Below are 17673 nucleotides of genomic sequence, written 5' to 3' on the forward strand. Positions count from 1 at the left end.
ATGCCCCACCTCCAACATTGGGGATTACTGCAATTCAACATGAGTTTTGACCAGAACATACATTCAAACTCTACCAGTTACTTTGTTTTCACAGACCTTGGTGGTGGTGTGTACATTTTATTGTTGTTGCTAATAATGATAGTTTGCATGTACTGAATGCTTAATGATGTTTCATTACTATGCAAAGCACTCAAAATAGCCTAAGAACTAGTTAGTGGTTGTTATCCCCATGTTAGAGATAAGGAACGAAGTCTTAAGGAGGTCAAGTAATTTGCCCAAGATCACATAGATTCTGGAGGCAGGATTTAAACCTAGGTCATTCTAAATCCTGTGTACTATGTTACCTCTACTTTGCTATTTGTGTTTTGGTACATAACACGATGTGATTTCTTTTTATGCCATTTTTTTTCTTCCCTTAAAAAATAATTAAATAACAGTCTTGGTTTCACTGGAAATCAAAGTAAGGCAGTCATTAATATTGAATGACTGCTTCACCTTGAAATAATAAATCTGAGGCTGAAATGGAGCTAGAGAATCATTAAAAGGAAGTGTAATTTAGTAATTAATTTTGATTTTGAAGTCGATAAGGTGACACACTTATGGCTTGATCAGGAATTTGTTTGAAACAGTAACCATCATAAATTTTAGTACTGGATTATAAGAAACTCAAGGACACAGACAAACTCTTTTCCTTTTTGTAAACCTAGCATATAGCACAGGACCTGGCATGAACTTGTCACTCAGTAGACGTTTTTGGAATGAATATATGAGCATCTGAAATGTAGTGCAGCTTAAAATATAAATAAACAAGATTTTGTTTGGATGATGTTCCCAAAAGCAAAAGACTGGCTTTGTGTCCTCTTCTCTGTTGTAAATTCTTTTCTCCAAGACATTGTACTCACACGTGGAATACATTTATTTAGGAAGTTTACCAACTCAGGTATTTTTTGGTTATTTTGAAACCGCAAATTTTTGAAGTTGAATTATAACCTGACTTCCATGGTCCTAAATTTGTGCTTGGATGTTTGCCAAAATGATTTTATAACATAAGCAGGTAAATGTCAGTTATGTAAATGACATGGTTTTAGGAACCCTCTTGGTAATGTGGGAGCACAGAGGAAGGCATAGAGGAGTATTGTGGTTAGAGGAAGTTTGAGCTGTGCCTCGAAGGATGATTTAGAGTTAGCCAGGTATAGAAGACTGTGAGGGAGTTGGTGTGAGCACCACCAAGGTGCAGCTCCAGAAGCACATTCAGGTTATGCTCCTGGTGGGCACATTCATGGAGAATCCCGTGTGCCAGGGACAGCAGAGGGAGGAGGCACCAAGATGTGAAATAGTGTGGTGTATCAGAAATAAAGGCAACGTGGTAGTAGGAGACTGTCGCCATGGACACAGTGTAATGGGAGGTGAAGCAGGGAGCAGGAAATGGAGGTCCTTCCACGGCAAGATTCATCCTGAAGGGGCGTGGGTCCACCACACTCATATGCTAAATTGTTACCGTAAAGAATAGTGCCCATTTCAGATTTCAGGTCAGTGGCATGCCAGAGTTAGAATGAAAAAGAGAAACGAGGTCAGGATTCGCTGGCAGTTGGGGAGGGGCAGAAGAAGAGTTAGAGTGGAGGATACCATTTTATATATTTATTTTTAGTTGAAGTAGAAACAGTCCTAGGCAGTGAGCCAGGGGAGAAGATTTCTTACTTCTGTGACACAATTAAAATGGATAGGTACCCACTCTGAAGCGTATTCTGCAACAGTAGAAAAGGGGATCGAGGAGAAACTTCAATTATTGAAAAATATGCTTTCGGAATTTTTTTTGACAGATCGCTTTAAATATCATATCGTTAAGCAGATCTTCTCTGGAGGAGACCAAACTTTTGTACTTTGCTCCAAATATGAGGTAAAATTTTTCTTGTGACTCTTATTTCCAGGGAGGAATAATGGTGAACCAATATTTGTTTTAACAAGTAATTGCAACATAAAGAGCAGTGTTACTCTTTGTTTCTACCAATCTTATTTCTAAAATAAACAAACTAAATCTGGAAGAAGTTGTCTCCATTTGGCTCCCTTGAAGTGCCAACAGTTCTCCTGGTACTATGGAGTTCTAATTTATAATTTGAAATTATTTATTTATATTTGTACTTGTTCCAGAAACACTGTAAAGGATGCCTAGGGAGTTTGTACTTACTTTGGCATTATTTGATTTTCCATTTCTTTTCTTCCCGGTTAAGTGGCAACAAATGCTAGGTATTTGAGAACTTGGTGGGTTTCTTTGTTTGATGTGATTGAGTGTGTGTGTGTGTATATATATATATATGTAAGAGATACCACAATTTTCAGATATATTTTGTTATTTATAATCTGCTCATGACGTGACACCAAAATTTCCCTCCTATTGTCTCCCGCATCACTGTAGTGGATAAAGACAGTGTGACATTGTCTTTCTGCTTGAAGGTAGAGTGTGGATCCAGGACTCTGTGACAGGGTTCGAATTCCTTCCACTCTTCCTTGCTGGGGGAATTCAGTCTGAAAACAGCTGCGCAGATTTGTTGTCAGTGCTGCACTCCTTCCCCTGTGTTTTCTTTCCTGTCTTCTCTTTTCCTTCCCCACCCTTCCTGCTTTTATTCAGCAAGCATTTCAACAGGACCAGCTCTGAGTGGTGCATGGATGCTTATGCTCTCCTGGAGGAGCAAGAAAGGGGCTGTTAGTGATGATAAAGGAGTCAGAATTGACCAGGAAGAAAATGAACAACTATGGAAACCAGGGGCTCTTTCAGTCTTGGAAACTTTCTCTATTAGTTTGATACTTAGCTATCTTTAAGTACACAAAGTTTTTGCCTTGTAGTCACTCTGGTTCTATGATTCTGTTGGAAAAGGTCCTGGTGGAGCCTGAGGCTGCAGGCTGGACAGCTAAAGCTGATGATGAGCTATTTTCCAGGTCAGGTGCCTGAAGAAGGTGGCTTAGTGCTGCCATCTGGCGTGATTTGGAACTGCTGCCTTAGCAGCAGTTTATTTTAGACCCAGCCTCAGAGTGTGTGTTAGAGAGAAATCCTGAGGAAAGCTGAGGTTATTCTTTGTTTCTTCAAGATGTCAATATAACAAAATACAAAAGGCACTGACTTTGTGGAAGATAATCAGTTTTTGTCAATAGGTAGTAGAGTTTTAAGTATTTATTTCCCCTAGTAACTGACTTGAGTAATAGTATCCAACTTTAGTTTTCCTGTGAAATTTAACATGAAACTTAGTTTTCTTTTATAAATACAGTATCTGATATATGTAACTGATTTTTATTATTGTAATTAACACTGTTGGGCCTGGAAAACAACACGCTGATGAGAAGGAAGTGAAGTAGCATACTATTAGAGAGACAGGACAGGTTAAAGTTTAAACAACTGGAAAGAGGGAGAGGTACCGATAGCATAAGATCACAAAAAAAAGAAAAAGGAAAGTAAACATTACTTAAGAAGATGTTACTCTTAAAAAGCTGGACAGAGAATAACTTTGATGAGTTCAGAGAAACTGAAACCTATACACATTTACTTAAACTATTAACCAGAGATGATTATTTAGATACAGAGGCCAATCAAATCGTATATTTACCCTGTTACCATATCACTTAAAGAACCAAGAAAAAGCACCTGTATAGTTACAGCCTCTGTTTTTTGTTGTTTTGTTTTGTTTTGTTTTTGAGACAGAGTCTCACTCTGTCACCCAGGCTGGGGTGCAATGCCATCATCCTGGCTCACTGCAACCTCCGCCTCCTGGGTTCAAGTGATTCTCCTGCCTCAGCCTCCCGAGTAGCTGGGATTACAGGCGTCCACCACCACGCCTGGGTAATTTTTTTGTATTTTCAGTAGAGACGGGTTTCACTATGTTGGCCAGGCTGGTTTTGAACCCCTGACCTCAAGTGATCTGCCCTTCTCAGCCTCCTAAAGTGCTAGGATTACAGGCGTGATCCACCACGCCCGGCCATAGCCTCTATTTTTATAAAAGGCTGACTCATTCATTATTGCCAGGCCTTAGGTGAAAGAAGGGAGGGAAGGAGTTATAGTCAGATACCCCTTTGCTGCATTGATTCTAGGTCTTGGGAATTTAGTGAATGTAAACCACAGCATCTCCTTTTCCTTTCATTTTGTTCCCTGGATAGAGTTGAAGAGGGAATGTGGTTGGGATTGTTACAATTGTGTGTGTGTGTGTGTGTGTGTGTGTGTGTGTGTCTATCTCATAATCTTTTTCCTGGAACAGTGATTCTTAACCTTGGCTGCCTACTGGAATCACCTGGGAGCTCTACAAAATACTGATGCCTCTAGAGATTCTGATTTAATTGGTCTGGAGTATGACTTGGTCATCAGGATTATCGAACATTCCCATGGTGATCCAAAGTCCAGCCAAAGTTGAGAAACACTGACCTAAGAGCAATTTTTCCTTTTTTGCCTGTATGTATTAAAGACAGGAAGAATGATATTTTTTCTTGGTTCTTTAAGTGATTCTGAACTTGTGCTTCTCTGGTTTATTGGACATATGATGAGGATTGAGAAACTAGTTCCAAGTCTATTTTTTTGTAGGTTTGTGTTAGAATTGATGTTCAGCTGCCCCTTTGAATGGAGGAAATAAATAAAATTTACACAACAACAATGGTTTTAAAATGAGGTAGAAAGACAATCTGTGTGTGTACTCCAGCATCTGCTTTGGATTATGACTTCCTTGTATGTACTTCAAAATGATTTTTGTTCTCTCCATAGATATCTGTGGCCATTTTAGTAGAATAGTTATCAATAACCAGATGATCACAAACTTTGTCAGGCATCTGTTTTATTACATGCTCTACTCCTTCCTCCCATAATGATACCTTAACTTGAAGCTATGGGAAAGTAACCAAGAAAATTTACTTTGAAAGTTTTGTTTTTATGTGTAGGTACAAAGGAGAAAAAAATGATCTCATGAGCTGATGAATGAGTGCTTTAATATTACCTTTTTCCTCTTAACTGGAGACAAGGAGTATAAAGCACCATCAACTTTTTCTTAGTTCTCGATCAAGAACAAGGTTTGGGGAAAATAAGTTGAAAACAAGCAATTTTAGAAAAGGAAAGTGCTTATTATTATTTTTTTCTTTAATCTCACTGAATAAAAGATGCACAGTGTTGGGCAGCATTTGGAATTTTCAAGGACATACATTATTGACATCTTTTTCTGCCATTTTTCTTATAATAGCTATATACTTGAAGCAAGAAATTAAGAGTCATTGTTTTTATAGGTTATTTGTCATATAGATTATAACTGAACTCTGACTCTTTTGTAATACATTTTGTTGAAGTTTGGAGGACATTTATGGCAGGTGACTAATACCTTAAAAACCTGCTGTTACAGTGATTCAAAGCAAAGGGGAAAGAGGGCTGGGAAAGTTGTACTGAGTTGATTTCTCCGGAAAACAGACCCGAGACTCAAAGGTTTTTGGGAGAGTGCCCTCTAGAAGAACATCTACTGAGGGATGAAGGAGGCGGGATTGGGCAGAGGGAGGGGCTGAAATGCAGATCAGTTGTAACAGGGGCCTCAGCCAGTCCCATGAGGAGCACTGAAGTTGTGAGGTCCTTCAGCCAGTCCTGAGTTGAGGCAAGGGGACTGGACTTTTTTTTTTTTTTTTTTTTTTTTTTTTTTTTTTGAGACGGAGTCTTGCTCTGTGCCCCAGGCTGGAGTGCAGTAGCGCGATCTCGGCTCACTGCAAGCTCCGCCCCCCTGGGTTCCCGCCATTCTCCTGCCTCAGCCTCCCTAGTAGCTGGGACTACAGGCGCCGGCCACCTCGCCCGGCTAATTTTCTTGTATTTTTAGTAGAGACGGGGTTTCACCGTGTTAGCCAGGATGATCTCGATCTCCTGACCTCGTGATCCGCCCGTCTCGGCCTCCCAAAGTGCTGGGATTACAGGCTTGAGCCACCGCGCCCGGCCGGGGACTGGACTTTTGCACCATGCCTCTACCTGCCATTGGATGTGATAGTGAAGCAACAGTCAACGCCAAGTCCTGGACAGCAGCCCAGCTGGGATCTGTCAGGAGCCTCCATTCTGAAGGGTGGAGGGGATCTGGGCGGCACACCACAACATTTAGATCATAAGTGAAACATAAAATGGAGAATATGTGGGAGAAAGGAGAGGAGACAAGATCCATGCTACGTAATTTCTTCTTTTTACTGTTACATTTAATTCTCCAGAATTCTTCTCCTGCTGTTGACTTCAGGACTATGAACCAAGCACATTATACCAGTTTAATAAATGATGAAACCATAGCGGTTTGGAGACAAAAACTCTCAGAACACAACAATGCAAATACAATCAAGTATGTGGCTGCTTGTCTTCATTTTTTTTTTCTACAAAGTATGTCTTAACTTCTTAGTTTAGTGTGATTTTCCCTACTTGCATATTGATACTGTGAATGTAAATGGGGTTTTGCATTTTAGGGAATTGTGGTTTTTTTGTTTTGTTTTGTTTTGTTTTTGGTTACTATTTCAGGGTTGATCTTCTTAGCCCCAAATAACATAATGGGTGGATCCCCAATTCTTACACACAGTATATGCCTCAACCTGCCTAGTTCATTGTAATATCTTAAAAATCCTGACTGATGAAGGCCTGAGTTGGTGATTCTGCTAAGAGAGCTTAGCGTTCTGGTTGTGTAACTCCCATGGGTTTTAGTGTATGCATGTTCCAAAACATCCCAAATCTGAGACAGCTGTTATCTTACCTAATCTTAATAATTTTTTAGCAATTTCCTATTCAAAATGATTGAGATGGTAATTCAGAGTCAGGTAGAAAAAAAAATAAGTAGGATTGAGACCTTTTATTAAATTTAAAGGATAATTTTCCTTTGCACATTTTTACACGTTTTCATTGGCTTTCGTCAGCCTCTCCACTTTTTTCTGCAGTCTGATTCTTGGGAAGAGTAAATCAAGCTCTGTGCACTAAGTTGTGGTTATCCCCAGAAACGTACATAATGGTTCCTGCATTATGACATAGATTGTAGTGGGCCAAATGACCAGGACTCTAAACTTTGAGGCACTTGAGCTAGTAATTTTTTGAGCAAGAGAGCATTAGGAACACCCTAGAGCAGCTCTGTGGCAGTCTTCAGAATCCCTCACCATAGGATGGCTCTGCCAAGGAGCTCAGGCTGGAAGGGTAGCAGGGGAGAGGAGATGTGGGCTAGCTGGGGTCCAGCAAGGGAAACTGTGACATTTTACCATTAGTTGTCTGTTTTCTTATTTATAAAATGAATGGATGGAAGAAATGATCTTTAAAGATCTTTCCTGATCTAATTATGTGGTTAACAGAAACTACTGTAATCCCCTCCCCAGGCATATATTTGTGTTATTCTTTCCCTTTTCCTTGCACTGAATGGAAAGGCCCAGGATTCCTGATGTCCAGTTTCATTTTGGGTCCTCAGAATTAGCTGTTTCCCCAGAGCCTGTTAATAGAAGGTAATGGGAATAAGTGCTTGTTTCGCTTATTTTTTAATTTCCATCTCAGATATGCGGCAAAATAGAAGTAATTTTTCAAGTATTAATTTGCAAAGATAATTTCTGTGTTTGGGAAGTAACAACTTGGTTTCTCTTTTTTGGTTTTATTCTGTGTTTCTCTTTGGAGTTTAGATAGGGCACTTCTTAGATGCTTGGTGGTAGGAAAATGTTCAAGAACATTCTTGGGACAAGAGGTGTTCTTTCAGGAGCTTTGATATTTTTTTTTTCCTAACATGGAAAACTTAAGTTCTTCTTCCTTTTGAGATGTGACATCCTGTTTTTCTAAGGCAAATGCACATTTTCGAAAGCTTCAGCTGACTAAGAAAGAACTGCTATTAATGAAATCCTAGAGTAAATGATTATTGTTGATGCTTAAATAACCATTTATTTGTAATTATTAAAGGCTTCCCCCACCCTTCTTTTTTTTGAGCAGTGGTGTTGTTCAGATATTATCTTCTGCAGCCTGTTGGAATGGAAGTTTTCTTGAAAAAAAGTAAGTGACTTAGAGCCTTTAAAAACTCTCATGTGTACCTGTAGTCTCAGCTACTTGGAAGGCTGACACAGGAAGACTGCTTGAGTTTAGGAGTTTGGGGCTTTAGGATGCTATGATGATGCCTGTGAATAGCCACTAAACTCCAGCCTGGACAACATAGTGAGACCCCCTCTTTTAAAAAAAAGTTTATTAAAACCCCACATATGATGCAAATACTTACTCGGCAAAGGCTGTGAAAGACTATTCTTCTCTTTGATGGTGGCTGGCCTTAATTTAATGGGTAAGCTGATGCTTTGCACAAAAATTGGAATGCCTAATAATGGTAATGAGAGGACATCTCATTACCATTATGAAGAAGAGCAATGCTGATTCATACCTGAATGGCAGAAAAGCAGATTACCAAGAGAGACTGTATCTCTTTCGGTAAGATTTTCAGAGTATTCTAAGATGTGTCATAATTTTAAATTCTTAGTTCCTCATATAATCTTCTTGATTTCTTTGGTTTGCTTTCCCATAGTTTTAAAATTTTTATTATTATTTTTAATTTTTTTCTCTCAAAAGGAGTGAATTTAGGGAGTAATTCTAAGGAGGCTTCATGGGATCCTTGGATTTAGGTCCAGCCCAGCTCACCAGAGAATTATATTTGAGGTTGAACTCCCCAGTAGTAAATAGAATGTTTATTTTCTTTGTCTTACCCCTTCTGCAAATATCTCCCTCAGGAACCTGATGCAGCAAAAGGGTCTTACCATGGGTTTGGATCTTTGGTGATCCCAAGTCCTAATTATTTCTCAGTCCTTTTCTGCCAGTGACCAGGCTAATGAGATCTCAAGATGAATTAGACTTCATTTCTGTGTGTGAATCCCACCCCTACCCCTCGATCCCTGTGTTAGTCAAGATTCTTCAGAGAAATGGAACAAATAGGAGAGAGATAAATAGATAGATGGATGTATCTGTCTATCTAGAGAGAGAGAGAGAGAGAGAGAGAGAGGGGATTTACTGCGGGAACTGGTTCACCTGATTATGGAGGTTGAGAGATCCTGCCATAGGCATCTGTAATCTGGAGAACCAGGCGAGCCAGCATCATGGCTTAGTACAAGTCCAAAGGCCTGAGAACCAGGGAAGCTGATGGTGTAACTCTCAGTCTGAGGCTGAAGGCCTGAGAAATGGGTGGGGGCTCCTGGTGTAAGTATTGGAGTGCAAAGACCACAGAACCTGGAGTTCTGATGTACAAGGGCAGGAGAAGAAGGATGTCCTAGTTCCAGAAGAGAGAGAGAAAGAATTTGTCTTTGCCCTGCCTTTTTGTTCTGTCTGGGCTTTCAGCTGACTGGGTAGTACCTACCCACACTGGATGAGGATGGATTTTCTTTGCTTAGTCACTAATTCAGTGCCCATCTCTTACAGAAAACTGACCCAGACATACCCAGAAATAATACTTTAACAGCTACCTGGGTATTCCTTAATCTAGTCATGTTGACTCCTAAATTCAACCATCATTGCCCCCTCACTGTAAATGGGTCCCTAACTGGGTTGCAGGAGGTCACTTCAGAAACTCTCTTTGGTTACATTTAGAGATTATAAAGTCATTTACTTTTATAATTAAGGCAGCTGGAATGAGCTCACACAATTCATTTCATATTTAGTAATTAGTTTTTTCCTCCAGGGAAAGATATTCTGGATTATGCTGATGTTGGCCTTGCGGAACAGGGGTTCTCAGCCAGGTTGATTTTGTTCCCCAAAGGACATTTGGCAGTTTCTGGTGACGTTTTTGGTTGGTGCAATGGGAAGGGACTTGCTATTGGCATCTAGTGGGTAGAACCCAGGGATGCTGCTAAACATCCTTCATTCCCACCTGCCCAGCAAAGAATCCTCTGGCCCCAAAAGTCAATAGTACCAAGGTTGAGAAACCTTGTTCTAGATGGATAGCTTTCATGACATTTGGGAAGGGCTCTTGGCCAGACTTGTTAGGTTGTTCACCCTTAGTATCACAGATTTCGTATAGAGTTGTGGAGAAAGCCTTTTATTTTTTTTCAAACTGACATTTCAGAAAGTCTACTCCTGTAGTTTACATAGGATGCATCACAGGAAAACAATCAAAATGAAGACCAGTTTTACAAAGCAATGAATATGTATAGACAAAACATTTTGTTTTTGTTTTCTCAATAGCATAACAAAAAGTATCTGTAAGCATATGGAAAATTATATACCGGAAACCAGAATTCATTTGTATATTTTGGGCAGATTTATTTTAAAAATAATAACAACAACAACGAAAGACCCAACCAAGTACAAGCAATTTATCTTCATGTGACCATAGGGGTTTCAATACATATAATTACGATTTTTTAAAATGTTAGAAACTCTTTTTTGTTTTCAAAAATTATAACATTGCAGTCAGAGTGTATTCAAATCATCCGAATGTGTCCATTACTCAAAAACAGAAGGCTGCTTTGCAAATAGATAGCTCTTTTGTAAATTAACAGATGTGGTAGGTTCAAGAGCGGGATATATGAGATATTCTCTAAGTCTCAAAAATGCTAAGATTTTATTTAAGGTTAAAAAAAGATTTAGTTGCTAGAAAGTTAAAAATAGTAGCAATGAAATTAGTCCTTGGGTGAATGTAATTGTATCCTTTGTGTTAACGATGAGAGACATTAACTTTGCATTTACTCTAGATCATTTTTATTTTAAATACTTTGGTAAGAAAGGTTTTCAACAAGGAGGTTCTACTGTCATTTGTTAATGAGTGCACCAGTTTGCACAGGGGACGTTATTTGCCCCAAGCAACAGCATCTACATCTAGTTCAGTGAGCCACAAATACAGAAAAGAAAACCAAAAAACACAATACGAAATCAGGGAAATAATTCTTTGTTTATAAACTTCAAGATAGCCTTAAATTGACATGACAGTCCTTATACTTTGACTTGAAGGAAAACAGATTTAAAAATTTGAAAATTCTTGTAAAAGGAATTCCAGTGTGGTTTATTCTTTGTGAAATAATAATATTCTTTATTTTGGGTTTATTATTTTGAGATTTATGCAAAATGCGGTATTTTTGTGGATCTTATCTTCCAGGTCAAATTTAAATCTGATTAGTAAGAACATAGTATTTTGTTTACTTGTTTATAATTCCTATCAGAGTGTTTGCTTTGTTTTTCTTTTATTAAATACTTTTTAAATTTTGTTTGTTTAGAATTGATGAACATTTTAAAACGAGTCCCAAAATCCCTGGGATTGACCTGAACTCAACTAGGGTGTTATTTGAGAAGTTAATGAACTCTCAGCACTCCATGATTCTAGAACAGGTATGTTTCTTATATTTGTAAAGTGCATTCTTAAAAATGCATTTTTGTATTGATGAATTCAATTTCAAGCGAAAAAGAGTAAGATGAAAAAGTAAAAGTCTCTAAATCTTAATTTTGTAAAGTATTTACTTTGGGAATTAGACCTACCTTTTGTTTTCTTTTGGCTTAAACCTTTCCAAGGCAGTGCCCCTCTAGAATATACAGTTTGCACTGGCAGGGATCCTTGGCTTTTCTTTTCATGGATGTGTACTGAGAGCCTAGACCAGTGTAGGGCTCATAGTAGGTTCTCAGTGCATAGTGAATGAATGAGAGTTGAGAGTCTATCAAATAGGTTATGAACTTAGAGATAAGTTAACTAGATCTCAGGTTTGTTTGAATTTCTCATTACTCTTTTCTCTCATACAGATTTTGAACAGTTTTGAAAGTTGCCTGATTCCCCAGTTGTCAAGCTCACCACCAGATGTTGAAGCCATGAGAATCTATTTAATACTACCTGAGTTTCCCCTACTCCAGGATTCCAAGTATTATATAACATTGACTATTCCCTTGGCTATGGCCATTCTGCGGCTGGATACAAACCCCAGCAAAGTACTAGGTAAATTTGCTAACCTCGATATCAGTGGTTTTATGCTCATTTGTTTTGTTGGTGTGACTCCTGGCTCCAGTGGATTGAGATCCAAGAATCTATTTGTTGCCATTTAATATCCTTAACACTTAAAACCTTTTTTGCTTTGCTGTTAATTTTTAGCTAACCCTATTTTCAAGTTGAAAATAAAACCATTATTTAGATTATTTGAAATGACTCATGCCAGAATAATCTTGATTTTATAATATTCACAAACCTAATTTATTTAATTTGAAACTACTTTTTTCTACCACATTTGCTTATAATAAATAGGGCCTCAATATTCGTGTACATTGGTCTCTGTTTCTCCTATGTCTAATTTAGGGGGTGGGAGTGAAGTGAGCGGTTTTGGTGATACAGAGGTCTCCAAAAAAGAAGAGAAAGAAAATGACCTAGTGTGGACTTACCAAATGTTTGTTTTGTTTTTCTTTTTTAGGACAGTTGAGTCCACACTGATTTTTGCAGGCTCCGGACACTTTGCTGAGATAAAAACCTTCCGTTCCTCAGTGATTTGGAGAGTGTCTTTCATGGGAGTAGCGCCTGAAATGTTTTTATTAATCAAGTGCAGGAAGTCTATCACCTGGCTTTTTACTTTTTCCCCCCCGGGTAAATTTTGTTAGGTGTCATTGCAGCTCAGTAACTTCTGTGTTCCAGATGGACTGGGATGTTACTTGAGTGTGGTCTCCCCACGAATAAAGAGACTGTGTTCCTGAAGGTGGAATACTGGCTTTTATATATTGTCTCCACCTTTGTAGAAGCGATAAAAACGGAAATAATAATGAAAGCATTAGTAAATGTTAGTACTTAATTTTTTTTAAGATCAAAAGCCTTTTGGGGAACATTTTCTCAGGTGTTCTAGTTGATGTGAAACAGAGAGGTGGCAATATTAGAAGGAATCTTACCTGACTTTCAAGTTTTAGAGTTTTTTCATTTTTATTTTTCCAGACTGGACATTACAAAGAGAACATAATTATTCAATTTCACACTTAATTTATTTTTAACTTCTAATTATTGATATTTAAAAGAATACCCCAAAGTAGAGAGTATGCTACAGGTAGTCACCACACAAATTCAGCAGTGGTCAGTATTTTGCCCATTTTATTTCATCTGTCTCTTGCCCTCACCACCTTTTTATTTTTTGTTGGAATATTTTTAAAGGAAATCTCAGACATATTATTTCATTCTTTAAATATTTCAGTATGGCTGAGTTTATTTCCAATGAAATATAAGCCAGTGCTATGATTTTCTTCTCTGGTTATGAGAAAGCATTATTTGGTGAGAAATAAAAATGGCAGTTTTTCAACTAATGATACCTCTTAAAGGGAAGGGAATGGTTGCCGTATTGTTGCTGCTTCTAGGGTGTGTCATCCTTTGCATTTCTGCTTCAGGATTTAGTGGTGGCTGAAAGCGCTAGGACAAAAGAATACTTTTTGGATTAATACAGTGGGCATCACTCCTGCCCAAAATATGTGTTTCTTGTCCACATGTAGTCTGGAATTGGACTTGTGAGTTAACCTTCAGATTGAGTCTTTGTAAAAAATCAGACCCAGCTTTAAAAAAAAACCAGAACTCCAGGGATTCTTGTACAACTGCTGTTCTCTCCAAAAATGTTTTAATGGATTCTTTTTAAAGTCAGTTTTGGGAAAATGCATTTTAGACTAATGTTTATCTTCTAGACAAAGCAATTTTTAACTGGCAGGCAGAAGACATAAATAGTTGCCCAAGATTACATGTTGAAATATGTCTTTTCTTTCTTTCTAAAGATAACTGGTGGTCTCAGGTATGCCCGAAATATTTCATGAAGCTGGTAAACCTCTATAAAGGTGCAGTCCTTTATCTACTGAGGGGAAGAAAGACATTCTTAATTCCCGTACTGTTTAACAATTATGTTACAGCAGCTCTCAAACTCTTGGAGAAGTTATATAAGGTGAGCATAGGAGGTGCTAGTGGGGAGGGGGTAATTAGATGGTAGGGTAAAATATCCTAGTGAGATGTTCTTTGTGAAGCCATGTTTTAGTCTGTATTTTGTTCTTCATTAGGTAAATCTTAAAGTGAAGCATGTGGAATATGATACATTTTACATTCCTGAGATTTCCAGTCTCGTGGACATTCAGGAAGACTACCTCATGTGGTTCTTGCATCAAGCAGGGATGGTAAGAATTCATAAAGCATATTTTACAGCTTTAGTCTTTTTATAAGAAGAGCACGTGTGAGCTCTATAATATGTCTTTGACTTTGATGTCAGTGTCTCACCTATTCTTCATCCAGCTGGCATTTTGCATTCTAGAAACTTGGAAGTGCTTTAAGTAATCATCAGTGTTATAAGGAGTCATAAATGAGTAGTCACCCAGAATGTTACACATTAAAAGTTGCCACCTTTTAAAAATCAGAATATCTAAAGTAGTCAAATTCACAGAAACAGAAAGTAGAATGGTGATTGCTAGGGGCTGGAGGCAGGGGAAAACAGAGAGTTGCTATTTAATGAGTATAGTTTCAGTTTTGCAAGATAAGAAAGTTTGGAGATCCAGTTGTATACCAGTGTGAATATACTTAACACTGCTGAACTGTACACTTAAAAATGCTTAAGATGGTACCTATTATGTTAGATTTTTTTAAACCCTAATTTAAAAAAAAAACCAAGACACATACAAATATGAATTTTTAGCTTTCCTTGAAACTTGGAAGATCTGGGAATACAACCTGTCTTTCCCATATGACACCAAGTGGCCAGAGTTCAAGAGTGACTCTTTAGATGAGGCTTATGTATATGCCACAATTCCCACTGCAGCTTAATTTATCCCTGCCATTGAGGAAGGATCATTTGGTAATTATCATTTTCTGACAGCCTACTTCAGTCATCATGTGTCAGCTACCTGGACCCTGTAGGCCCCTTCTGATTGAGAATTATGTGTGTGAAAGTGTCACACATCCCTGATCCAGAGCTGTCTCACTACATTTTAGATATGCCATTCAGGGGCCTGTGGATTCCTGCCTGCCACCACTGGCATGGCAGGAACTGCTCCTTTTGATAGCACACTGGCTTGGGATATATGCAAGGCTCTTTAGGATCTCCCGTCTGTGGAGTATGTGCAAATTTGAGTTAGATTAGAAAACAGAATGATAATTTGGTTATTGTATTTTGTGGGTAGCAGATTTGAGGTGAGTCCTTGCCAGTGTAGCAGGTTCATCACCAATATTAGGGCAATATTTTTCCTGTGGGGTTTTTGGAAGTCAGCAGTTGTCTCCAAAAGCAAGGCATTTCAATAGGCTGATCTAACTGAACAAGCAGGACTGTTTTCTTTGTCAAATAATGGATGATGAATGCTAGACACAATGTTGTATTTTTTTCTCTAGAGACTTAAAAAATGCATACAATGTTTTATTTTTAAATAAGATTTTATGATTACCCTGAGAAAACAAAATACTTTTTTTTTGAGACAAGGTCTGGCTTTATCACCCAGGCTGGAGTGCAGTGGCACCATCTCTGCTCATTGCAACCTCTGCTTCCCAGGCTCAAGCCATTCTCCCACCTCAGCCTCCCGAGTAGCTGGGACTGCAGGTGTGTGCCATCACGCCTGGCTAATTTTTGTATTTTTTGTAGAGACGGGGTTTTTGGGATGTTTCCCAGGCTGGTCTCGAACTCAAGAGCTCAGTGATTCACCAGCCTTGGCATCCCAAAGTGCTGGGATTACAGGGGTAAGCCACTGTGCCTGGCCAAGAAAATACTTTTTAATATAAATGAATTAGAGTGTTCTAAATGGGTTGACTTGGGAAATTTAACATGAAGGCTAGTAATGAACTCTGTTTTCACTTTCAAATTTAGGAATTATTAAAAAATAAGCCCTTCTGTTTTATCAATTTATGAATAATTATTCACCGAATAATAACATTATGAGCGGTAAAATAAGCCTGATGAATTATTTAGGCCAACTGCTTTGTTTCTAGATGAGGAAATGGAACTTAAACAATTTTTCCACCAATTTCATTAGCAATAAAAGTCAATTCTTCTGATTTCTAATCTACCCTTTCTGTGACTTAATGCTGAATAAAATAAGTCTAACAAATTGTAGTTCTTTTTTACCCTGAAGAAGAAGTTGCTCATGTTAAAATCTAGATTATTATGACAGTAGTCTCTGAGTAGAGATAATTAAGTAACTTTTACAATATTTTAAACTTCCTTTCTCTTAACATTTGATAAACAAATATCAGATCTTGAATAACAGATGCTCATCTTTTCAATGACTGTAATAGTTATTAAAGAAATATGGAAAATTACATGAAATTAGTCTATGACCTTTTGTGATTTTTGTGGAATTTTTTCTAGTGTATGAGGTACAATGATATTAGAAATTGAATTTTAAATTTCTTGATATTTTGGATTTTAACTTAAAATACTAAAGCTATTTCATATGTTATTTTTGTTTATTTTAACTACTTTTAAATAATAAATGGATTTTTTTTGGTGTGTTGGAATTTTTAGCTTGTTACTAGCTGAGGCTGTGTAGCATATTGTTGAGCACATGCTCCAGCCAAAAAGACTTGGGTTCAGTTCCCAACTCTGGTCTAATGGCCATGGCCTTAGACAAATTACCTGATTTCTATAGGCCCAGCATCCTCTTTTGTGAATAAGAATTATAACAGATTGTGGAAATTAAATGTGAGAAAGCATGGAAAGACCTTACTTAGCAGAGTACTTAGCATATAATAAGCCCTCAATAACTATTTTTCACTAAGCACTTCTTGAGCACCTAATGTGTGCTGTCTGCCTGCTAGTCACTGGGAGTGGAAACATGTATGGATATGGTGTCTACCTTTGCAGAGTGTTTAGCCCAGAAGCAGCAGTGAAAAATTCCCAAAGGGATCTAACACATGTGTGCAGAAGGAACATTCTAAAGTGGCTGATTTTTACTCCTTTTAAAGAAGAGGTGGTAGTGGTTCCTTTACTTCAATCAGCAACTTGCCTTATCTGCACTTAAAAACCAAATAGCACAGAGTGAGTGATTGGTGGGCTCCTCTAGAGGGCAGCACAAGTGGGGAAAGTCAGTGCCACAATGTTAATCCTTCAAAAATAAAAGCTAGATAAAGCTCGACATCTTGCTGTATGTGTTAAAGGAGACAAAGCCAGGCAGTGTTTTGTCTCCAGTTATGAGTATTGTGCACATGTGAGACAAGACAGGCCCTAAGGCAGAGGAGGCTGTATTTCTTCTCCAGCACTGCACCTGTGCGTGTAGTGCCTCCTGCCCCACTTGTAGCCACATTTAGGAAATATTGACTTCATATTTTAAAAAAACGATATTCCCAATTTTTCTGTTCTATTCCATTTACTTATTCGTTGCTTCTATTTCATATGCTTTAGAAATGAGCTTAGGTCACAGTGCAGCCCTGTTTCAGGCAGGGAGACTTGAAATATGGTCCACTAGTACTTTACTAGTTTTAAGTCTGTGAAACTCATTTTTGAGGAATGGATAGTCCAAGACAAGTAGCCTCTCAGGAGATAATCATGTATCTTATCAGTTCATATGCATCCTTCTAGGTTATGAATAGCAATAGTGGCACAAAATCATGCAGATTTATTTCATATAATACGGAAATACAAGTGTGAGTACGATTTCTAAAATATTCAGCATTCACAGAATAAAAATGAAATTAAATTATTATATATGAAATACAAAAACTTACAGACTTATGAAAAGTCTGTGGATGTATAAGCAGACGTTTGTTACAGATTTGCAGCTTCTTTTGACTGAATACCTTTCCA

At 38.0% G+C, this 17673-nt stretch overlaps 1 protein-coding gene across 15 annotated transcripts in view; it reads left to right on the forward strand.

The window, feature by feature from the left end:
- HERC3 (HECT and RLD domain containing E3 ubiquitin protein ligase 3) overlaps positions 1–17673 on the forward strand; it is a 123157-nt gene that overhangs the window by 71785 nt on the left and 33699 nt on the right. For 14 of the 15 annotated variants that reach the window (XM_015450643.3, XM_074040124.1, XM_065544561.1 and 11 more), the window contains 7 exons: positions 1821–1897; positions 6199–6323; positions 7928–7987; positions 11179–11290; positions 11696–11885; positions 13679–13842; positions 13955–14068. In XM_015450643.3, coding sequence (XP_015306129.1) covers positions 1821–1897; positions 6199–6323; positions 7928–7987; positions 11179–11290; positions 11696–11885; positions 13679–13842; positions 13955–14068 — 842 coding nt within the window. Of the gene's footprint in view, positions 1–1820; positions 1898–6198; positions 6324–7927; positions 7988–11178; positions 11291–11695; positions 11886–12351; positions 13843–13954; positions 14069–17673 lie in introns of all 15 variants that reach the window. The other variant, XR_012434959.1, reaches the window with a different exon arrangement.

Source organism: Macaca fascicularis, chromosome 5 (genome assembly GCF_037993035.2).
Source record: "Macaca fascicularis isolate 582-1 chromosome 5, T2T-MFA8v1.1".
NCBI lineage: Eukaryota > Metazoa > Chordata > Mammalia > Primates > Cercopithecidae > Macaca > Macaca fascicularis.